At 50.6% G+C, this 23,927-nt stretch overlaps 1 protein-coding gene across 3 annotated transcripts in view; it reads left to right on the forward strand.

Annotated features, from left to right (window-relative positions):
• ST3GAL2 (ST3 beta-galactoside alpha-2,3-sialyltransferase 2) overlaps nt 1-14,457 on the forward strand; it is a 43,408-nt gene extending 28,951 nt beyond the window's left edge. Inside the window, exons 1-7 of one of the 3 annotated variants that reach the window (XM_055078938.1) lie at nt 1,681-1,756; nt 2,701-4,109; nt 6,416-6,609; nt 9,959-10,138; nt 10,945-10,990; nt 11,281-11,367; nt 12,249-14,457. In XM_055078938.1, the coding sequence (XP_054934913.1) occupies nt 3,771-4,109; nt 6,416-6,609; nt 9,959-10,138; nt 10,945-10,990; nt 11,281-11,367; nt 12,249-12,422 (1,020 nt within the window). In that variant the 5' untranslated portion in view covers nt 1,681-1,756; nt 2,701-3,770 and the 3' untranslated portion in view covers nt 12,423-14,457. Of the gene's footprint in view, nt 1-1,680; nt 1,757-2,700; nt 4,110-6,415; nt 6,610-9,958; nt 10,139-10,944; nt 10,991-11,280; nt 11,401-12,248 lie in introns of those variants that run through there. The other 2 variants (XM_028477652.2, XM_007102566.4) reach the window with 2 other exon arrangements.
• Nucleotides 14,458-23,927: the final 9,470 nt, after the last annotated feature.

Consider the following 23,927-nt stretch of genomic DNA (forward strand, 5'->3'; position numbering starts at 1 on the left):
GTTGTGGCTCGCGGGCTCTAGAGCACAGGCTCAGTAGTTGCGGCGCACGGGCTTAGTTGCTCTGCGGCATGTGGGATCTTCCTGGACCAGGGCTTGAACCCGTGTCCCCTGCATTGGCAGGCGGATTCTTAACCACTGCGCCACCAGGGAAGCCCCTCTTGCCATGTTTTTCACAGGTCAGGCTGTTTCCTCCTCGTGTACTCTGTTCCCTCTCACAGCACCCTGTAACTTCCCTGTCATGGCACTTTGTAATCCCCTGTGCCTTGCCTTTGTATTTGCCGCTAGACCAGAAGCTCCATTAGGACAGGACGCGTGTTTACCGTCCCACACTAGCCCCCGCAGCCCTGCGCCGGCCCATTAAGTATCTATCGAATGAATAAATAAGCCAGCACCAGCCAGGTGGCCCTGGAGGACTGGCCTGCTTCCCTCTGTGGGCACCACAGGTGGGAGCTGATGCCCAAATGTGTGCCCTTCCCCTGACTTTTTTACATTGGGGTTTGCATGGGCTTAAAGTGAAAGATCAGAGCAGCTGTGAAAGGGAGAAATGAGAATTAGGCATTGACAACTGGAGAGCACGGGGAGTACCCCAGAGCAAATGATGTGCATAAAAGCTCTTAACCAGGTGACTTCTGGGATTCGGGGTGCATGTCTGGGGCCTCTGACCGTTCTTGTTCCGTTCTGCCCTGTGCCCTCAGTTGCCCTCAGCACACGTTCCCAGAAGCAGCCCAGCCTTGGGATTTCCAGAGCAAGGGCTTTTGCCGGTGACCCATGTTTGGGAATACCCTCTCTGCTCTTCCCCAACACAGTGACGAAACCGGGGCTTTTCCTCCCCCTGACAAGGCAGCCGGTTACGTCAGATGCCCCCTTTGTTGAGTTCAGACTGCAAGGAGTTACGGTCTTCCCCAACATGAGAGGTGTTTCCTTCAGAGCCTCCTGTGCCGGCTTCTGCCCAAGTCTGCCTTCGGGGGCCACAGTGGGCCACGCACCAGAAACCAGGTCTCCCCAGCCAGGCCCCTTGCACCATCCCTTGCTCAGCCTGGAAAGTCACCACCTCCTGGGCCGCTTGCCTCATGGCTGGCTCTCCTCAGGTCACAGGATGCTGGGAGCAAGACCCTGCAAAACAGAGCTCTTTTCCTTAGATGTTGGGCATGGATATGAGCAAAGCGAGGCCTAGAAGAGACAGTGACCTGGCTTCTATTTACAGACAGCGCCGCCAAAGGCTGTGCATGGAGTCCGGCATGCCAAAGGGTGCAGTAGAACCTTTGGAAGGAGCACACTGGACCAGTGCCACTGGGTCTGTGGGTTAGAGCTGGGAGCCCCGGTGAGGCCTGTGGGCGGCTTCACTCTTGACCCTGGGAAGCTGGCTTCTGTGTCTCTTTGTCTCTTACCCTGGAGCCTCTGGGTAGTTGAAGGAACCCATGGGCTTCTTTCTACGCCCTGGCCAGTTGCAGGCTTTGGAACTGGATAGACCTGGACTCAAATCTCAGCTACACTCAGGAGGTTGTGACTAGGCAAGTTCCTTCACGTCTGTGAGCATTGTTTCCCCACCCAGAATAATGTCTCCTTATTGGAACGTGTTAGTCCTGTTCCCTGATGACTTTGTGGTTTGGCTTGGCCCCAGAAATTTGAGCTGCTGTGAATGGAGGGGGCGGCGGAGTTCTTGAACATAGAGCCTGAGATGCCTTCTGTGCAGCTGGTGGCAGCAGCCAGAGGAGCCGGAGGAGATGGCTGGAGCTGGAGCTTTCCGAGAGCAGCTGTGAGGCCCAGGGGCCGGGTCAGAACCAGGGCTGGCTGGACTTGGAGAGGAGCTGGTGGGGACAGGCAGGCCTCTAGGATTAAGTGCTCCCCATGGCATGGAGCCAGGGCCCGGGGGCTCCACTCTCAGCCTTGTCCCTGACTCTTACCCTGGTTCCCTAGCACGTGGCATGGATTCAGGCTCCTTTCCTTAGGGTGGATCCCCAAAGCACCCTGCTGCCTCTTCTCCCTGCTCTTGCCCAGGGCAGCACAGGGCCTCAGGCTGTCAGTCGCCCATGGCATTTATTTGGTAACCTGCAGAGGAAGGCAACTGTCCAGAGGGCTGAGCGGCAGTGGTGCTGAGCATCCTGACATGGTCAGGTTCTCTCCCTGACACCAGAGCTGGAAGGATTGTTAATGAATCACCCAGCTAAGCCAGGAATGCCTCATCTGTAGCCCACACTGCAGAGGGGAGAGGGCAAATCCCAGGGCTCAGGTCAACCGCCCCCCTCACTTTGTGGGGGCTTCTCTACCTCTTCTCAGGGGTAGAGAATGCCCGGGCAGGGGGTCATATCTGCAGTCCCCTACCGTCTTTTCTCTGGGCCATTTTCTCTTAAGTTTCCTGAAATTAACCTCATATAGCTGGAATAGGAACTTCCTAAACCTGGCTTTTCCAGTGACTTGCCCTGTGGCTCTAGGGAATTCACTTTCCGTCCTTGTTTACCTTCTGGCTAATGAGTGAGGGTGGCGATCTAATCTGGTCTTTAGAGGCCCGAGTTAAGGAGAGCAGAGTGATGCTATCTGCAGTTAGAGGGAAGAGCCCTTTCTCTTGTCCACCCTTCAGTTAAGTAGGCATCTCCTCTACTGCCAGCTCTGTCCCCTCTGGGACTTGGGGGCAGGGCTGGGGGAGAGCACGTGTGCATGTGTGATCTGTCTGCACATTATTTTTCCTTTCTGCAATTTCAGAGTCATGCTGCGGCAGCCTGGCGCCTGACGAGTGAGGGGAACCTGCCAGGGGATTACTGCTAGCTCAGGGCAGGACAGAGGCCTCAGGGGAGCGGAGATGGGCAGAGCAGCCTCCAAGCCTGGGCCAGCAGCACCAAGACGGAGGCCCGGGCCCTGGCCTGGAGCTCGGCTCACACTCGCTGGGCTTACACTCGCTCGGCTGACCCCGATGGCATTCGAAGCAACACCCTGCTGAGAAGCGGCTGTTCCCAGGCCCCAGGGGACCTCAGAGCAGGAGCCGGAGTTTGACCACCCCTACACAACGGCAGTTGGGGCTGCGACTGTCGGGGGAAAGGGGCTGGCGTCTCGGATGGGAAGTAGAAGGGCAGAACCTAACGCCAGGAGGATCTTGGTCTCTGAAGAGTTTTCTGGAACCCACGGAGCTTCCTGGGTTTCTTCTCTCTGGATTGGGGCTTGGTTCCCTTTCCTCCCCTGGCAGAGGGGTTGGGCCCTGAGGGCCAACTGAGAGAGGGAAGACTCTTACATGAAATTCAGGCTGCTTGAAGCCCACGTGCTCTCTGCTGTGGTTGGGGTTCAAGGGCTTCCCTGCTGCAGGGGACGAGGGGCCGCCTCGGCATCTGCTCATGAGCCACAAGGACCCCGAATGCTCCAGACTGGATCGTTTCAAGCCGCCAAAGAGGTGGACCCCCAGAGCTGGTAGCCAGCAACCCCAAGGGACTAGAGGGCTGGGATGGACTGACCTCCCCCTTGCCAGGGCTCCAGGAGAAGCAGAGCCTCTGTGGCCCAGCTAGTGACGGAGAGACCCAATGAAGCCATAAGCAGGGCCAGGCGGCTCAGGGACGGGGGAGCCACTGCTGCCGACGTGCTTTCTCCTGACGCTGAGGGAGGCCGTGGCGTGGGACCCCTGCCCCTGCCCCCTCCTCAGCACGAGCCCACATGCCCTTTGCGTGTGGTGCCGGCACAAGCAGGCTGCGCTGTGGCTGGCCCATCAGCGGGCTGGGAAAGGAGTGGCCACGGTGACCCCCGCCTGACTGCCGGGCTGAGGCCCCAGCTCCCCGGGGCGCCGAACCATGAAGTGCTCCCTGCGGGTGTGGTTCATCTCCGTGGCCTTCCTGCTGGTGTTCATCATGTCGCTGCTGTTCACCTACTCCCACCACAGCATGGCCACCCTGCCCGACCTGGACTCGGGCACCCTGGACGGGACCCACCGGGTGAAGCTGGTGCCCGGCTACACCGGCCTTCAGCGCCTCAGCAAGGAGGGGCCCGCCGGCAAGAGCTGTGCCTGTCGCCGCTGCATGGGCGACGCTGGCGCCTCTGAGTGGTTCGACAGCCACTTCAACAGCAACATTTCCCCGGTCTGGACCCGAGAGAACATGGACCTGCCCCCAGAGGTCCAGAGGTGGTGGATGGTGAGAATGCTGTGGCCCTTCCTGCCTCCCCTTTGTTGCCTCCTCTCCGGGGGTCTGTCCCCTTGTTTGGGAGTCACCCTTAGAGCCCCCTCTTGGATTGGGGCTGTCTGTCTTCTGGCCCCCAGAGCCTTGACAAAGTGTGAGGTTCGCTGGACCAGGGCCAGCTACTAGGATCACAGTTTGTGAAGGGGAGAGCGAGCTTTGGCCTGGAAGGAAAGAGAACTAATATTTTCTAGTGCCTGTAGAGGCCAAACATAGACCAGAAATGCCTTGCTGGACCAGGGAGGTGAAATAGACAGGAGAAACAGGTTCCCCAGGGAGAAGATGGTGAGAAGTGAGCATGGCAACAGGAAGAAGGCCTGCCCTTTATAAAGGAGGCAGCGGTTCAGCTCCAGTGATTGTTGCTATGCAGGCAGTATCCTAATTTGTAAATGTTTGCTCAAAATAATTTGAGACACCATGCCACTCACTTGGTTCCTTCCAATTGCTGGAAAAGCCTTTCTTCTGGGTTGGGACAGGGAAGCATCAGCAACTCCTCTGGGGGCTAAGGGAGGTGAAGGGGAGGGGATGGGGGGACAGGTGTGCCCAAGCTCTTCCGGATCCTGTCACCTTGCTGCTGCTTTATCTCCCTTCACCTTGTCCCTGTCATCTCTGGAGCGTCACTCCCTAGGCTTTGCCAGGGCCACCTGGTTGCCACACATGTCAGGGGTGGAGCAGCGTCAGTACTTGACCCAGGGGGGCTTGCAGGCTGCAGGCATTTCCTGCTGGGGGACTTGGGAGTCAGCTCGTGGTCCCTGGTTTCCCCAGCTGGCAAATGGGGAGGGTGGTGACTCTCCCTTTTTCTCACAGTTAGGACAACTGTGAGGGTGAGCTCTTGCAATCAGGCTTATCAGAGCCACTCAGAGATCCTGCTTCCCAGCCCGGACTGTCAGAGTCCCTAAGGATGGGGGGTCTACAGAGCAGGAGTCACCAGGAGCCACACACGCCCTTCCCATGACAGCCTGGAGCCCTTGAAGGGTCCTGCCTGTTGCGCATAGTCACACCCTTCATTTTAGGGGAAGATCAAGGTTCAGAGAGTGCCCTGGGCTTGCCTGGGTCATAGGTCTCAGTGGTGGCCTCTGGGCAGGGATGGACCGAGAGGCAGGCCAGGCCCCTGCTCACGGGGATGGAACTCAGGGCTGTTTAAGCCCCAGAAGCCACCTCTCTGCTGCTCCCCACAGACACCCTCTTTTGCTATGAGCTTAAAATTCTTGTCTCAGGGCTGAGCTGCTTCTCCACACTGAATTCATGTTCTTGTGCTCAGGGGCCCTTCCTGTGCTCAGAGAAGAGGCAGAGAAGCAGGCCCACCCATCCCCTCCATGCGTTCTGTCCCCTGAGCAGCTCCTGCTTAGCCGCAAACCCGCAGCGTTACCGCTCGGGCCACAGAGCATTCGGCCCAGGGGCCGAGTCCAGCTCACTCAATGTTTTTAAACTATTTGCATGAGTTACCATCATTTAGGAATCAGGATATTTCACAGGACATCTGTTTTTTTCAGCTTCTCTTGAAAAACCAGAAAATCTGGTCCTTCTGGGCTGACAGTCCCACAGGGCAGCAATTGGTTGAAGTCACCCCTTTTTGATGGGAACTCCTGTTGGCTGTAGGCCCCACCTGCCTCTTCACTCCTGCATGTTACCTGCCTGGCACTATAGGCGTTTAAGTGCTGCTCTGGCCTCATTTCATGGTCTCTTGCATCACTGGTGGTGGGAGGTGCAGGGGACCGGTTTCATTCCAGCTGTTCTGACTTTGAAAGAATATCTGTGCCTCTTTGTCTTTTCCCCAGGGCTCAGGGCTCCGGATATCCTGTGGATCTTGCCTGGAGTTTCAGGCTGAGTCCCAGGGGCGCCCCTTGCAGGCTTCTTGGGAATAAGCCCCTGAAGCTCCCCGGGGCTTTCCACATTAACTGCACCTCAAAATGACTATGAGACTCAGAGCTGCCCCGAGAGGACAGCAGAGCAGGGGCCTCTCTGCTTCGCGGCACAGGCCTGCAGACCCCTGGAGAAGGTGTTGAATAGCACCTTGACCCCCGAGCCCAGCCAGTACCGCAGAGCTACTCCCAAAAGCGGGGCCCTCCCTGGCTGTTGTTGAACAAGGGGAGGGTCCTTACTGCTCAGGGAGGATTTCCGCCCTCTGACAGCCCGGGTAGGAGGCGTGCGCCGCTTGGACACTGGAGGGTGAGGGCAGAGAGGGGGAGCGGGCGGGAGTCCCCTCCCGATCACACCCCTCCTTCTTTCTTCTCCCCTCCCCTCCCCTCCCCTCCCCTCCCCAGATGTTGCAGCCCCAGTTCAAGTCACACAACACCAACGAGGTGCTGGAGAAGCTGTTCCAGATAGTACCAGGCGAGAACCCCTACCGTTTCCGGGACCCCCGCCAGTGCCGGCGCTGTGCTGTGGTGGGGAACTCGGGCAACCTGCGGGGCTCTGGCTACGGGCCGGATGTGGACGGGCACAACTTCATCATGAGGTAAGTCCCAGGGAGCTCAAGGCTGGACCCAGGACCGGCCTCCAGGAGGGGGCCTTGGCCTCCTTGGCCTTGTCCGGCCGCGTAGGAGTGGCCAGCTGCAGGGGGTGCTGTGACAGAGGCTCAAGTCTCTCGCTTGTGTTTGTCGGGGTGGATAAGGAGGCAGAACTGTCATTCTGAACTTTGCTTGAGGCCCGCGCTCAGCTTCCAACTCTGAATGCCTCTGCAAAGAGCTGAAACTAGACTCCTGGCTGATGTCTTGTGAAAACTCCCCCCAGAGGCCCTTTCACTTGCCTGGTCCCTTTTAGCGGTTGGGCCAGGAGTGTGGGCCCCAAACTAGTGTCTTGCTTAATAGCCATGGGTGATGCCTCTGGCAGACTTGCAGAGGAGGGGCGTCCTGGGCAGAAAAAGGAGCTGCCGGTGCCTGCTTTGGGCTCTCATCCCTTACCTTTACCTCATAGCATTTCGATTGTGCAGGGGCTCATTCATTCTACAGACGTCTGTGCCCAGCGTTGAGGAAAAGAGAAGGGCTGGGAGGGCACTCATTCCAGAGGAGGACAGGAGCAGGTAGCCCGAGTGTGAGCCGGGGCTAGAGGTAGATTTGTGACCCGGACATGGGCTGCTCGTTCTGCGTCTGAACTTCCGCGGTTTCTGACTTATCTCCCTAGACTTGCAGCAGGAAATGCCACAGTGGGGATCCTTCCATTCCACTCCTTGGTGGAGGAAGAGCCCTAAGAGTAAAGATACTGAAAATGCCCAGTTTTCACTAAGCATCTCTTAGGATGAGCACTGCAGAAAGACTAGGTTTCCCAGGAGGCAGGGGGAAGGGCTTTGTCTTAGAGACTGTTGCTGTCTCCATAGCAACACCAAGGCAGCAATATGTCTCTGAGGCTTTCAACATTCCTTGCAGAACCTTTCTCATGTTGAGAATGGTTGGGAGTCGGGGGAGAGGGGGATGCTAGGCCAAATCCAGGCATCCACAGCCACCAGCTGAGAAACACCATCCCCATTAAGGCTTCATCTCCAACTGCTCTGTTCCTGCTCTGTTGCTCACAGACCCCAGGGCTGTCATGGCAGAGGCAGATCCAGACTGTGGCTTTGGTGACAATAGGACCAATGCTGTGTGTGGAGCTGTAGCAGTCCCAGCAAACTGTTATTAACGAATGGGAAAAATACTTCTCATCCCCTCTAGGAGACAGTATCTCTGAACCCTAAAGACCAAGACATCAGAGGGGTACCCAGACGGTAGGCAGACTGGCAGTTCTAAAGAAATGGATTTGGGAGAAGAGAGGCAGGATCTTAATCCCTGTTCGGGGGCCAGAGCACAGTTGGTGCTGCAGGAAAGATTCTAGGCTTTTGCTTGAAGCAGACGGGAACTGGAGTGGCTAAGAACAAGGACTCGCTCTCTAGTTCCAAATCAGGCCACTCCTGGTTTCCCAGCCCAAAATAACCTCCAGTCCCTCAAGGGAAGGGAACCAGAGAGGCATGAGGTACAGCACAGCGACCAGTGCGGGGGGGAGTGGGGAGGGGCAGGCATCCTGGACACACTGTCACCACATCATGCCATCAATGGGAGATGGGCAGGAGGGAGGCAGTAGGGGAACCCCTGTGACCCAGGGCCCAGCTAGGGGATGCTGGCCACTTTATGGACAGGGAACGTTCGAATGGGCGTAAAAAGCTGGGAAAGCGCGTGGAGGAGACTTTGTTCCCTCTCTCCCAGATCCCTGTGTCCCCAGTGGAAGCCCAGGTTACAGTCACCCGCCTAGGTGGTATGATTCTGAATTGTGACCCACACAAGATAGGAATGTTCTCACAATGCGTCACAACAGAAAAGGCCAACGGGTTTGTGTTTAAAGCTGGATCACTTGTTTTTAAGATGCTCACCAAAAAAAGGGAGCTTTGATCCTGTGTTTTGCACCACTTGAAAGGAGTTAGAAGCCTTCTTGGTGTGTCACAGCCTGGGGGGTGGGCAGGGGGGAGATTGCTCTGGGGTTCCAGGTTCTTCTAAGACAGCAGAGGAGAGACAGCCCCACATTGCACGTCTGCCCAGGACAGCTGAGGGTGGGCTCTGTCACAACGCGGGCATCCCTCTTGACCTTGGAGTGGAAGGGGAGACAAGAATTTAAAGTGCTGTGACAGGGTGTCTGGGACGGGCAGAATTGAGCCATCCGCCTAGGGGCCAAGGGGGTGCTTCAGCTTCTTGTCTTGCTTCCGTGTCTTCTAGGAAAGAGGACAGAACAGCCAGGTGAGCTGTAAGCTGTGAAAGGTTGTCTTTTCTTTTAAAAAAAAAATTATAAAAGTAACATGTGCTTGTTATTGGGGAAAAAAACCCCAGAAATGTACTCACTAAAAAGTGAATTATCCAGAACTCCCCTGGTGGCGCAGTGGTTTAGAATCTGCCTGCCCATGCAGGGGACACGGGTTCGAGCCCTGGTCCGGGAAGATCCCACATGCCACGGAGCAACTAAGCCCGTGTGCCACAACTACTGAGCCTGTGCTCTAGAGCCCATGAGCCACAACTACTGAAGCCCGCACGCCTAGAGCACATGCTCCACAACGAGAAGCCACCGCAGTGAGAAGCCAGCGCACCGCAGCAAAGAGTAGCCCCTGCTCACCGCAACTAGAGAAAGCCCGCAAGCAGCAACAAAGACCCAACGCAGCTAAAAATAAAACATATTTTTTCAAAAAAGTGAATTATCCCATTCCCTTAGAGTAACCATTGTTAAAATTTTAATACTCTTCCAGATTTTTTCTATTCATATACAAAAGTTAGTTTTTATTCTTCCTCCCTTTCCTCCTTCCTTCATTCCTTCTTTTCTTCCTTCCTTCGTTTCTCTCTCTCTCTCTCCCCCTCTCCTTCTATCCTTTCTTTTTTTTTTTTTTCTTTCACAAAAAATGGAATCACACTATCTAATTTTCAGTTTTCCTTTTCTGGTTGTAATTTCCTCTGACTGCACAGGTATTCAAAAGATATGTGTTAAAAGGAAAGACGTGAGATTCCTCACACCACTTGGTTTTTTTCACTCAGTAACTCTTGGACATATTTCTTACCAGCACACGTTAATCTACTTTGTTCATTCTGATGACTACATGCTATTCTGTTACATGAATGTACCAAAATGTATTAACCAGTTCTCTATTGTTTGACTGGTTTTCCTTTTCACTATTGTAAATAATACTGCAGTGGATATCCTTTGCACACTTATGCAACCATTTTTATAGGATAAATTTTAAGAATGGAATTGCTGGGTAAGTGCACACCTATTTACATGTTTGATGGCCAGCAACAAACTGTCCTCTTGTACCAGTTTCCACGGTGGTGTCTTCTCACGCCACCTTCTTGTCCCTGCAGGATGAATCAGGCGCCAACCGTGGGCTTTGAGCAGGATGTCGGCAGCCGAACCACCCACCATTTCATGTACCCCGAGAGTGCCAAGAACCTGCCCGCCAACGTCAGCTTCGTGCTGGTGCCCTTCAAAGCCCTGGACCTACTGTGGATCGCCAGCGCCCTGTCCACGGGGCAGATCCGATTGTGAGCTCCTCTGCTGGTTGGAAGTGGGATATGGGTGACAGGCCCACCTTGGGAGGAGTTGTCCAGGGAACGGATCTTAGGATTCCTTTAATTGAATATTTTGGCCAAGAGGGGCAGGTGAGGAGAGAAGCAGTGGTAGGGAGGGCCCCAAACGGTGGTTAGCTGAGGCCACAGCTTGTTTTGGGTCACTCCCTGCATGGTGGCAGCCAGCATACTGGTGGTAGAAAGGTGGAGAAGGACACTTTTCCAGGTCTCCTTTCTGGGAGGTAGCTCCTACTGTGGGAGCTCTGCCTTCTGAGAACTTTCTTTGGAGGCAGTTGCCCAATCACAGCTGGGAACCTCAGGAAATTCAATTCACCAAGTAGTTTTTTTAAAACAGCTTTATTGAGATATAATTCACATACCATACAATTCACACATTGAAAAGTACAGTTCAGGGGCTTTTAGTATGTCTACAGAGTTGTGTAACCATCACCACAGTGAATTTTAGAATACATGCATGTTCTAAAGATGAAGATAATCTAAAGATACTCCTGTACCCCTTAGCCATCTCCCCCACTCCCTCCACCCCATCCTCCCCCCGCCAGCCCTAGGCAACCACTAGTCTACCATCCTTATTTCATCCTGAAGGACATAGGGAGCCACTGAAGGTTTCTGAGCAAGGAGCTGCAGTGGTGTGCTATGGGACAGCAGTCTGGAAGCAGGGGAGCCTGTCGTGAGGCTGTCATCACTCGGGCCTCAGTGGGAGAAAAGGCATCCCTGGGTCCACGGAGCCATCTCAGTGTTACTTTTCTTTCTGCTTTCAGCACCTATGCCCCAGTGAAGTCCTTCCTTCGAGTGGACAAAGAAAAGGTAAGTTTCCTCCTCCCCCTTCTTCATCCCCACCCCAGAGGAAACAGTGCAGACCTGACTTGTGCTGTGCCTGGTCTTGTGGTTCAGTTACCCCCCAAAACCCTTCTAGAACCTTCAGAGTCCCCATCTGCTGGTATGCCTGACCCCACACAGAGGCTGCAGGAACCAGAGAACCCTGATGAACAGGTCCACTGGCAAGCATGGAGGAACTGGCAGAAGCTGCTCAGAGCCTGGCCTGAGCCTCCAGGCCCCAGAAGCCCTCATGTGCTCATTACATCTTCTCCTCCCAGGTCCAGATCTACAACCCAGCCTTCTTCAAGTACATCCACGACAGGTGGACAGAGCATCATGGGCGGTACCCTTCCACTGGGATGCTGGTACTCTTCTTTGCTCTGCATGTGTGTGATGAGGTGGGTAGTTGATAAAATAGCGGGACCCATAGACGAGAGGGAGTCAGCCCTTGTCGGGGCTTAGCAGTGCCTCAAGAGGAATGTGTTTTTGCAGGAAGAAACAAAGTGACTTTCATTCCCCCAATTTCTAGGTTGAAAGGTATAGATCTGCATTTCCCAAACTTAACTACTTTCATGATTTTACCAAATCTGAAATTACTTCATTGAAACGTTAAATTTAAAAAGGAAATTGAATACTACTACCATAATTGATATTACTTGCCATAAACAATAAGCATAAGCGTAAATGGAATGGAAACGACGTAGTTTAAGTAGTTAAGTTTCAGCAGGATGGTGTCTCCCACAGCTGTGGGCCCCAGGCCTACTCTGTTAAAAATGGAGGTTAGTCATTCAAGGAGCCCATCTCTCTAGCGGGGGGAGCTACTGTGCCATACACGGTAGTGCTTATGCCCAGCACACCCACTTTTGCCAGTAAACTCTTCAGTGTATGGTACTGGGTACTTGACCAGCTTTCAATAAAAGTACTCCATTAAAAAAAAAAAAAAGTTAGCAAGGGTTGGAGAGCTGTCACAGACTAGCCCCAAACTGAGGTGTTCTTGATGTAATCAGAGGGTGGTTGGAAGGAGAACCGGAAGGGAGCAGGCGTCTCCCTCTGGGACAGTGTCCTTAGCGTCAGGGCTGGGTGTCCCCGGTCTAACCGCGCGCTGTAAACTGATGAGCTGCCGGCCTCTGGCTGTGGTCGGCTCGTCGCGGCTCCCCTCTCCTCCCGCACCACGACCCGAGGCTCTCCCGCGCCCTCTGCTCCCTGGTCCCCGACTTGGGGTGACCCGCGCCGCCCTCCCCCGCAGGTGAACGTGTACGGGTTCGGGGCCGACAGCCGGGGCAACTGGCACCACTACTGGGAGAATAACCGGTACGCGGGCGAGTTCCGGAAGACGGGCGTGCATGACGCCGACTTCGAGGCCCACATCATCGACATGCTGGCCAAGGCCAGCAAAATCGAGGTCTACAGAGGGAACTGAGCCCGACCCAGCCGTGACTCTTCCGGCCCTACCGCGAGGCGCCGGCAAGCGCTCCAGCCGGGACTCAGGGTCAGCCCGGGGGTGGTGGCCTAAGCGCGGGCGCGGCGCCCTATTGGGCGTCAGCAGGCAATCGGGAGCGACGCCGCCGCAGTCTGGACCAATCATGCTGCAGTCTAGCGAGCGCCGGCTATCCTCCGCCAATCACGAGACTCTGGGCGCTGGCTGGGCCTAGCATCAATCAGCGCTGCCGCCGGCCGGAGCCTCTGTTTCTCCCAGCGAATCATGCGACTCAAGGAGAACTTCCGGCTCTGGTGCCCGTCTCCTCCAATCAATGGCCTTAGGAGGCGGGCCGGCGGCCGATCAATTCCCCACTCCCGTATGCTTTTGGGTAGGATTTTATCGATATTTCACGCTTTCAAAGGAGCAGAAGTTTGTTCCGGCCCCGAGAAGTACTTTCCTCAGTCGCCGGCCGGCCTGACCCCGCGGGGGGCGCGGAGGAGGAAACGGTGGGGAAGGTGCGGGACAGTAGCGGCCCGGTCTCCCCTTCCCGGGGGTCCCTCGTGGCCTCGGGGCGGGCGGAGGGGCGTTCGCGGAGGCTTGCGGGTGGTTAGGTGGTTTCCAAGGAGCGCGTTTTTCCCCAGGGGAAAAGTTAGAACTCTCCCAAACCGCTCTGGACCTCCGAGAGAAGTAGACCCCACATTTCCTTTATCGGTCAGGCGCAGATGGGTGAGTGCAAACCCACCAAAGAAATGCGGTGAGAATCCAGAGGGTACGTGGGTCCCCTCCTCCTGCCTCCTCCCGTCCCGCCTTTGGCCACCCTATGGAATGGCCTTTCTGACCATGGCATTCAGTGTCTCACCAGAAAACTAGAATTGTTTTCACGTCTTGCTGGGGGCGGCATTCGCCTAGGGCTTAACTCTGGAACACAGGTGTAAGAATAGGGCAGGAGAAAAGGAAACCTCGTCACATCACATGTAAGGTACACTCACGTGTACCCTCGGCCCCTGTTGTTCGTCCACAGCCTTTTTTAAGTGTCTCTCCCTAGGCCCTGGGCCTCCTCCCCAGCCTACTTGTTGCTCTGGGAAAAAAAAAAAAAAATCAAAACCTGCTCTGTGATTGGGGCACTGCTGCTCCCCGCCCTTCCCCCCTTGTCTGGCTCTAGGGAGAGGGAGCAACACGTAGGAAAGAAGGCTGGAGATGCTTTGGGCTCATGATTTAGCTAACCTGAAGTTACTAGGGGTGGCTGACCAACAGATTTCTTTGCAAATAGTAAGCTGGACATGCAAATAGCTGGGGAGGAGTAGACTTGCCCCCTGCATGCCTCCTCCCCTGCCCACACATCCTTTCCCCCTTGCTCACCTGCTTCCTTTTCCCTCTAACCCACTTTCCATTTCCAGCTCTAGAAGGGCTGCGAAGCTAACAACCAGAGGTTACAGCTGGAAGCTACTTGCATGACTGAACCCAGCTTAAGTCCCTAGAGGAAGCTGCTGAAGGTGTTCTCACCTTTCAAGGTTGGGAAAGTGTGGGAGGGGTGAAAGGGCTTCTGTGAAGCTTCCAAACCACTAAAAGAATCCCCCTTCCCAACAGTGACGAACACAAAAACCACCCTTTTTTCTTGGTGAGTTGATAGCACCCGGCAGCCTCGTGGCCATTGGTGTAGTTCCTGCAGCTGGCTGGGGGAACAGTAGCCAGCAGGGGAGTGTATTAGAGGGTTAGGGCAGGGCAGTGGGCACCCCTAAAAGTTAATATATTGAGAACTTAGCTTGAGTCTGTCCCTTCCCAATTCCAGAAGTAGGAGTAAAGAATGTGGGTGGGTTAGGGGGGCCTTCAGTGGAACGCCTCTCTCACCACCTCCCACTGTCATTTTAGAGAGTCGAGGTACCAGTTATTCTTGCCAGTCTCATCTCAGTGCTTCCCGAAGAGGCTCTTTTGAGTGTTTAAAAGATGAAAAAACAATGCAATATGCCAAACAGTATTGAGCAGAATAATTTATTTCTTTTCTGTTCCTTTTTCTTCTTTTGTTTGGATTTGGTTTTGTTTAAAACATTAATAAATCCCCATTCTGGAAGAGGTAGGTCCCAGCATCCGGCCCAGATCTTTTCTACAACAGTTATTTAAACAAATGTTGTTTTATTTTCTTCCCTTTCTCTTTCTGAATTAAAAAGAGCAAAGAAACTGTATAGTCGTTTGTTTGTTCTGAAATGTGTTTGCTGGGGAAAAGAAGGTTTATCTGTCAGTGGGAAGTTGTGACCACGTAATGGCTAAGACTGTTGTGGGTGGATGTGAAGAGGGGAGGGCACGACTCCCACCCTTTCCTTATACATGAGGCTTCCCAACCCCCAACTGCCAGCTATGCCTTCTGGGAGGGTGGCCTTCACCATTGTCCTTCAGGGCCCCTAAGTTGATCAGCAGGGCAGACACTGTCCACTGCAAGGCGCCAGCACAGCATGCAGATGCAGCAGGCACCAGGATGGGGCTTGCCCCCACCTTTTCCAGGTTCTGTGGAACTTCCCATGATGCCATAGGTGTGGGTTGGCAGGGAATTGGCAGAATGGTAGGAGCTGGTGCCACAGGGGTCTGCAGTAACTGCCTGTGCTGTTAACTGGGCTGTCTGGACCCGCTCGAGCCTACTTCCATCATGCAACGGAATGCCACTGAATGTACAAGTTTATAGTCTGGTGGATCAGATAATGTGGGCCTCACAATGGATCTCTCTTAGAGCCTGTAGTCACTTGGTGTCCCGCAATCTGTCAATGCTCAAGAGCGAGCCCAGAGTTGCTTTTCAAATGGAGAATACTTTTTGGTGGAGGAGGGCATAGGTCTTTTTCTAAAACCCTAGGACTCTGGGCTGTAATTCTCTTATTTGGAGTTGCCATAGGCTCCATGTGACATCTCTCTTTGCCACAGACACTTTCCAATAGCGTTTGGTTGGCTGAGTGATAAGGTCCAGCGTCCGGATGACGTGCACATAGCCTGGGCTTCAGAGAATTGTTTCTTATCTGGGCCCCAGTCTTATGGGCTGTGGGTCACCACACTTTGTGGGAGCAGCACTCCAGATGTACCTGTTACCTCCAGAATCAAGAGTCTCACCAAATCATGTGTCTTTTTTTTTTTAAATGTTGGCCAAGGACTGTGTTGCTTTGATTCAGGAAAGATATCACATCTGGAACCACAGGTTAGCATTGCCACTTGTTTACCTTTGCAGTAAACTACTGTCATTCTCCATGATTCAGATGGTGAGTGAATGAAACAAGGAAGAAGTCACCCACCCTTCCATAACTCAGTTTGGATGACAGCACCAATCTCTGCACATCCTGCTGGAATGTGGCATCGAGTTTGACTTACCATGTTGGAGATAGTTCCAGGGACTTCTATTAGGCCCATCCCATCATAATCACCTTCCCTCCACGGGTCTGGTTGCCAATATGGTGATTTTGCCAGGTCGTAAATATCTCTCTTTCCTTTTGGAACTAAGGAAATTACCTTAAAATGGGTCTGTGGTCTAATTGGCCCCACCATTAAATGGACTTGGACCTGAGCTCCATCTATCATTAGCCATAGTAAGCTCCAACTCTCATAATAAGGTGGACTGCGTTGGCATTTGCATCTCAGAGCCAGTGTCTGATAACTCCTGATGGTCTGGGGATTTCCCTTTCCCCAGTGCACTGTCACTCCAGGAAATATGTTCCTCTGGAAAAGCTTGGGGGAAGAGCCACACTACATACCTGCTACATCAGAGAATAGTTCCTCAAAGGACCCTGAGATCGCCTTGAAAAAGGTTCCAGGTGTGTGACCTGATTAGGTCTGGGAACTGGGTAAGAAGCCAAAAATTCCCATCACTGTGACTCAGGTTTCTTCTTGGCACTCCTAGAATGTTCCCTCCCATACACATCAAGCAGTACCTTAGTAGGCTGCCCAGCATCTGTTTTACTTCTGGGGACCTTAACGGTCGATTAACTGTTGTCCCAAATGCTTATAGGTCAGAACTCGAATTGCCAAACTGGATTGTTGTGGTAAATGTGCCTCCCTGTGTCAGGTAGGGAGGCACGGCTTTCTCATCTTTGTCAGGCTGAGATCCATTCTTTTCTGACCCTCACATAACAGCCACCAGAATTCTTTAAAGATGGTGCCCCAATCACTACTACATTTAAAAAAAATTTTGTTGAAGTATAGTTGATTTACAATATTGTGTTTATTTCTGCCATACAGCAAAGTGATTCAGTTATACTTTTTTTTCTTTAATTTCTTTTTTTTTTTTTTGGCTGCTTTTGGGTCTTCGTTGCTGTGCGTGGGCTTCCTCTAGTTGCAGTGAGCGGGGGCTACTCTTCATTGCAGTGCGCGGGCTTCTCGTTGCGGAGCATGGGCTCTAGGCACGTGGGCTCAGTAGTTGTGGCACACGGGCTTAGTTGCTCCGTGACATGTAGGATCTTCCCGGACCAGGGCTCGAACCCGTGTCCCCTGCATTGGCAGGTGGATTCTCAACCACTGCGCCACCAGGGAAGCCCTACATATACATTCTTGTTCATATTCTTTTCCATTATGATTTATCACAGGATATTGACTATAGTTCCCTGTACTATACAGTAGGACCTTGTTGTTTATCCATTCTATATATATAATAGTTTGTATCTGCTAGTCCCAAACTCCCAATCCTTCCTTCCTCCCACCCCACCTCCCCCTTGGCAACCACAAGCCTGTTCTCTACGTCTATGAGTCTGTTTCTGTTTCGTAGATATGTTCATTTGTGTCGCATTGTAGATTCCACATATAAGTGATATCATATGGTGTTTGTCTTGCTCTTTCTGATTTACTTCACTTAATATGATAATCTCTAGTTGCATCCATGTTGCTGCAAATGGCATTATTTCATTTTTAATGGCTGAGTAATATTCCACTGTATATATGTACCACATTTTCTTTATCCATTCATCTGTCGATGGACATTTAGGTTGTTTCCAGGTCTTGGCTATTGTAAATAGTGCTGCTCTGAAGCATAGGGGTGCATGACTAATACATTTTTTTTTAAAGACATTGTTTTGAAATGATGGGGTTTTTTTTTATTTAGTTTTTTGGCTGCATTGGGTCTTCGTTGCTGCGCGTGGGCTTTCTCTAGTTGTGGCAAGTGGGCACTACTCTTTTTTGTTTGTTTGTTTGTTTTTTGTTTTTTTGCGGTATGCGGGCCTCTCACCGCTGTGGCCTCTCCCGTTGCGGAGCACAGGCTCCGGACGCGCGGGCTCAGCGGCCATGGCTCACGGGCCCAGCCATCGGCAGGCGGACTCTCAACCACTGCGCCACCAGGGAAGCCCTGGGCACTACTCTTCATTGCAGCGCACAGCCTTCTCATTGCAGTGGCTTCTCTTGTTGCAGAGCATGGGCTCTAGAGTGCGCGGGCTTCAGTAGTTGCAGCATGTGGGCTCAGTAGTTGCAGCATGCGGGCTCTAGAGCGCAGGCTCAGTAGTTGTGGCGCACGGGCTTAGTTGCTCCACCACATGTGGGATCTTCCTGGACCAGGGATCGAACCCTTGTACCCTGCATTGGCAGGTGGATTCTTAACCACTGAGCCACCAGGGAAGTCCCGACTAATACATTTTTTAAAATATAAATTTATTTATTTTATTTATTTATTTTTGGCTGTGTTGGGTCTTCGCTGGTGCCTGCGGGCTTTCTCTAGTTGCTGCGAGTGGGGGCAACTCTTCGTTGCAGTGCGCGGGCTTCTCATTGCAGTGGCTTCTCATTGCGGAGCATGGGCTCTAGGCGTGCGGGCTTCAGTAGTTGCAGCACGTGGGCTCAGTAGTTGTGGCTCACGGGCTCTAGAGCACAGGCCCAGTAGCTGTGGCACACGGGCTTAGTTGCTCCGCGGCATGTGGGATCTTCCCGGACCAGGTATCGAACCTGTGTCCCCTGCATTGGCAGGTGGATTCTCAACCACTGCGCCACCAGGGAAGCCCTCTGACTAATACATTTTTAAATTAATTTTTTAAAACTATCTTTGTTGTGGGATATAATGCATAAACAGAAAAGAGCATAAGAATAAATGTACAAAAATATATAGCTTCATGAATTATTATTTTTTAAAAGCTCCGTAATGGACATTTATTTTGTAAAGCAAAGATGAAATATTATATAATACATGTAGATTATAGATTATAAATAGATAGAATTATATAATTCCTGTGGTAAAGGAAAAGCAATTTCCACTGCCATTTGGATATCAAAATGGACTGAAAAGAGGTGATTGAACATGTTATATGGAAGAATTGGAAAAGCTAGAATTTTATTTTTCCAGCTTTATTGAGATACAGTTGACATAGAAAGTTATATATGTATGTAAGTTATACACATAGTGATTTTATGTGTGTGTATATTGCAAAATGATTACCACAGTAAGATTAGTTAACACATCACATCATATAGTTAAAATATTTGTGTGATGAGAACTTTCAAAATCTACTCTCTTAGCAACTTTCAAACATACAGTACAATGTTGTTAACTATAATCACCATGCTGTACATTACATCCCCAGAGCTTATTTATCTTGTAACTAGAAGTTTATACCTTTTGACCACCTTCACCCATTCCTCCACCCTGGCAAGCACCGATCTGCTCTCTGTTTCTGTGAATTTAGTTTTTTTTAGGTTCCTTGTAAAAGTGAGACCATACAGTATTTGTCTTTCTCCATCTGACTTACTTCAGTTAGCATAATGCCCTCAGTGTCCATCCATGTTGTTGCAAAAGGCAGGATTTCCTTTTTTATGGCTGAATAATATTCCATTGTGTATATATGCATGACATTTTGTTTATTCATTCATCTGTTGATGGACATTTAGGTTATTTCCATGTCTTGGCTATTGTAAATAATGCTGCATTGAACATGGGGGTGCAGATGTCTCTTCAAGACAGTGATTTTATTCTTTTGGATGTGTACCCAGAAGTGGAATTGTCGGATCATATGGTAGTTCTCTATGCACATGCAAAAGAATGAAACTGGACCCCTATCTCACACCACTCAAAAAAATTAACTCCAAATGGATTAGACTTAAATGTAAAACCTGAAACCAAAATATATAAAGAACTCATATAACTCAATAGCAGAAAAACCCCAATCTGATTAAAAAATGGGCAGGTATGAATAGACATTTCTCCAATGAAGACATACAGATAGTCACCAGGTACATGAAAAGATACGCAACATCATTAATCATCAGGGAAATGCAAATCAAAGCCATAATGAGATACCACCACACTCCTGTTAGAACAGCTGTTATCAGAAAGACAAGAGATAACAAGCCCTGGTGAGGATGTGGAACAAAGGGAACCCTTGTGCCCTGTTGGGGGAAGTTGAAATTGATGCAGCCACTATGAAAAACAGTATGGCGGTTCCTTAATGAATTATTTTAAGATGAACACTCATGTAGCCACCACTCAGGTTGTGCAAGCATCCCAGAGGCCTCCCTGTTCCATCTTCCTTGCCAAGCACAGCCCCCTTCCTTGCCCTGAAGGTGACCACCGCCCTGACATTCCACATTCACTTGAGTATTTTTGGATACTCAATTCTCTTTCACTAGTTTGATTACCTAGACCCAAGTCTGCATGGAAATTTGGTTTGTAATAGAGATGGCCTCTCAAATCACTTAGGAAAAGATGGATATTTAAATAAATTTTATTGGGATAACTAGATAACCATCTGGAAAAAGATAAAATTAGATCCATAGCCTAAACCATTCACCAAAATGCCAAGTGAATCAGAGCTAAATGTTAAAAATAAAACCCTAAAAGTAGTAGTTCTTTGATATATTCAAACAGAATATTATCAGCTTTGTAGCTGGTTTTTGGATTGGAATTTTTTTCACGCTCTATATAGTTCCCTGTATTACTAAAAATTGGAGCTTTTTCATTCATTTTTCTGGGTGTTCCAAACATTTTGTTAAATTCTCTCTTCCAATGTAACTGCTTCCATTTTATTTGTCCATGTGAGTTTATACCTTTTTCCTTCCTTCCCTATAAATTCATTGAGCTCTTGGACAGGAAAGTTAGGTAAGTGTGGTGTTTAATCGCATACTAGCAGACACCTTTTTCTTTCTCTGTTTTCCTCTGTCTCCACAGAGCTGATTTTTTGTGGTTGTTTATTTAACCCCTCTCTGTCATGATGGAGGCTTTTAAAAGGCTTTTAAAATAATTGGGAATTGGAAATTGTTCTCTCCTCTGAAATAGTGGATCAAGAAGCTGCTTGGGAATATTGTGTACCTAGATGGAGCATATCTATGATCTGGGTTGACCTTAGGGTGAATGGACAGGGAATCAGCCATTCCAAGGCAGGGAGGGTGGTCAGGATAAGCTAGGTTGTGCTACAGTAACGAACACCTTCAAACTCGCAGTGGTTTAAAACAACAAAGTTTGTTTCTCACTCAAGCCACTTTTCCATCACGGGCTGTGCTCATCATGGTCACTCAGACAGAAAGGAGTGCTGTCTGTGGTGGATCTGTTGTTTCAGGGCCAGGAAAAGAGTATCTGGTGTGCCACAGGCTGGCTCTGAATGCTTCTGTCAAGAAGTTCACATTTCCTTAATGTCAAGGAAGTCCCATGTCCATGCCTCAGTCTAGCAGGGATGTGTGTTTCTCTGGGAGAGGCACCATGTTTGAGTGAGCAGTAATACAGTCTGAACAAGGAGGGCTCTTTGGAGAGAAACATTTAGATTTATGGCCTGACCAGGGGTGGTGGATACACACTTGGCTGGCACTCTGGCTGGATGCTAGAGGAAGGGCAGGAAGCGATTAAATATTTCACCCATCAGAGGAATGAACGGCTAAGGGCTGCCATTCAGCAGGCAAGGAATTGTTGCCTGTGACATATCTGGCAAAGTAGGAAAACATCATTCCTGGCTTGGTGAGGGGAAGGGTGAAGTCCTAAAACACTTCAAAAAATCAAATTATTCCTTTCTGAGTGAATTAGGAATCAATGCTCCTTCTCCCTACCCTTCCAGAAAAATCACAGCTTCTGCGGTGAGTTTGTCTGTGTGACAACTAACACACAAAAATGCAAGATGGCCCCTCCCCTTGCTGAACTGTGGGTATCAGGACCAGCCTGCTCCCCGAGAATATAGAAATAACACCTTTCATCTAACAACTGTTTCTGCTCCTGAGAATAATACAGGCTCTTTCTGGCAACATGGCTTCTCTCCAGGGAGAAGGCTTGGTGAAGTAGAAAGAACATATGGTGTCTGCATTCAGAAGGATCTGAGTTTCAATCCTTCTTTTGCTGTGAGGTAACTTTGCCTTTTCTTTCTATAAACTTAAAACTGTTCTAAAAAAATCAATTCTATTAAAAAAAAACCCCACTCTTTTCAATGGAAAGAGTCAGGGGAAAGTGTCCAGAAGAGCCAACCAATCAGGAACATCCAGTTTAGAGTTTATGGGAGCAAGAAACAGTTTTATTGTGTGAATCTACTGAAATTCGGTTGTGTTCTTATTCTTGTCCTTCAAATGAGAGTATAATTAGGATTTAAAATCTAGGATTCCCATTTATTGAGTTTATTTCAATGACTAACTTTCTCATTTCTAAAATTTCTAATCTTGTTTTATTTCTGCCCAGTGGTATGCTGGTAAACTGTCTCCGAGAACAAACTAAAACCCCTGATTTATAGTGTTGCTGATTTCTGTGGTATAAATATTCCCAGCCCAGCCAGTTTCAATCTGCCAGTGCTTTACCAGCCAGCTTGTGTGAGTTTCAGCACACCACTGCTCTTGTCCAAATTTACTTCATAGTTTCGTGCTCTTTTCAGTGAAATGTAATCATTTCGCTTTCTCTTTGAGCATGCAAACATACTTTAAGCGTTTTATGAGGCCATTCCATAAAATAAATTTTATTTGGGGTGAATTTGAGACCTTTTTTTTGAAGAATAGTTGATTTACAATATTAGTTTCAGGTGTACAACACAGTGCTTCAATGTTTTTATAGATCATACTCCATTTAAAGTTATTAAAAAATAATGGCTATGTTTCCTTGTGCTGTACGATATATCCTGGCTGCTTATTTATGTAATACCTAGTAGTTTGTATCTCTAATCCCATACCCCTATCTTGCCCCTCCCCACCTTCCCTCTATTGTTTGCGTCTTTCTTTGCATTCAATTTCTTCTCTCCCCACAATCGCAGGTGGGTTTGCTTTTTCAAAAATTTTTATTTATTTTTGGCTGCATTGGGTCTTCGTTGCTGCGTGCAGGCTTTCTCTATTTGCAGCGAGCGGGGGCTACTCTTCGTTGCGGTGCGCAGGCTTCTCATGGCGGTAGCTTCTCTTGTTGCAGAGCACTGGCTCTAGGCGCGCAGGCTCAGTAGTTGTGGCACACGGGCTTAGCTGTTCCGCGGCATGTGGGATCTTCCCGGACCAGGGCTCGAACCCGTGTGCCCTGCATTGGCAGGCGGATTCTTAACCACTGCGCCACCAGGGAAGCCCCACAGATGGCTTTAGCAATTGGCTCCATCCAGCTCCCCTCCCCTCTCGCCCTTATTCTAGAGCCAGGTGTGCTGACTCAGTGAGATCAGAGGATATCAGACCAGGCAGGCAGTTGACAGGATGGTGTGGGTTACCGGTTGCAGCGGGGATTCGCATCCTCCTGTCTCCTTTCTGGGCCTGCGTCTTGATGAAAGTCTCTGTCCAGCTGGCGTGCAGGCGAAGCTCCAATCCAGCGCCCTCCAAGCGGCGAGGCTGCCTTGAGTTCTGGTCTTGTGTGCCGCGCTTCGCTTCCCGGCCCCTCTGCTGAACGGGACCTAACAGTCTGCAGCTGCTCGGTCCCCGGACGGGAGTCCAGCAAGCTTTGGCTTCAGCCCTGCTCGCAGCTTTGCATTTTTCCCCATTACTGGTCCACAGAAGTATTCATCTTGTTTTTCGGGTCGGTCGGTATGTTTTGTTTTCTAGTTTTACCTTTTCTGTATCACTGTTGTGTTTTGGGGTCAAAGTGGGTGTCACTTATCTGGAAATATGGCACTGCACACGACCTCCTCTCCCTCTTTGCCTGTCTCCCTTCCGAGAGCACCCCTCGCACTGCTTCCTCTCTACCCCCGCTCGCCTTGTCCCCGGCCTTTCTGGAAACTGGCTCCACTTTTAGCTCCCACTTTTCTTCTCAGAACCCCTTCCCGCACCAGTGGCTTGCATGCGCCCCTGACACACCTGCAGTCACCATACCTGCTGCACCCCCAGGACACTGTCTCACTTTCTCTCACACCCGATCCCAGCTGGACCCTGTCGCTCAGTCTCGGCTCCAGCCCACACACCCACTCACCCGGAGGTAACCGTAATCGTTCACAGCAAATCAGGCGGGCAAAACGACACTTCATAACCTACAAAAACATGAGTAAATAATTTATAACACTGAGATGAGGAAAGGTTTTCTAGCCCTGACATGAAATCCAGATTTCTTAATAATGAAGTCTGAGCAATATTAAACTTTTTTCTTTTTTTTTTGTTTAACATCTTTATTGGAGTATAATTGCTTTACAATGGATAGTTTCT

Source organism: Physeter macrocephalus, chromosome 17 (assembly GCF_002837175.3).
Source record: "Physeter macrocephalus isolate SW-GA chromosome 17, ASM283717v5, whole genome shotgun sequence".
Classification (NCBI taxonomy): domain Eukaryota; kingdom Metazoa; phylum Chordata; class Mammalia; order Artiodactyla; family Physeteridae; genus Physeter; species Physeter macrocephalus.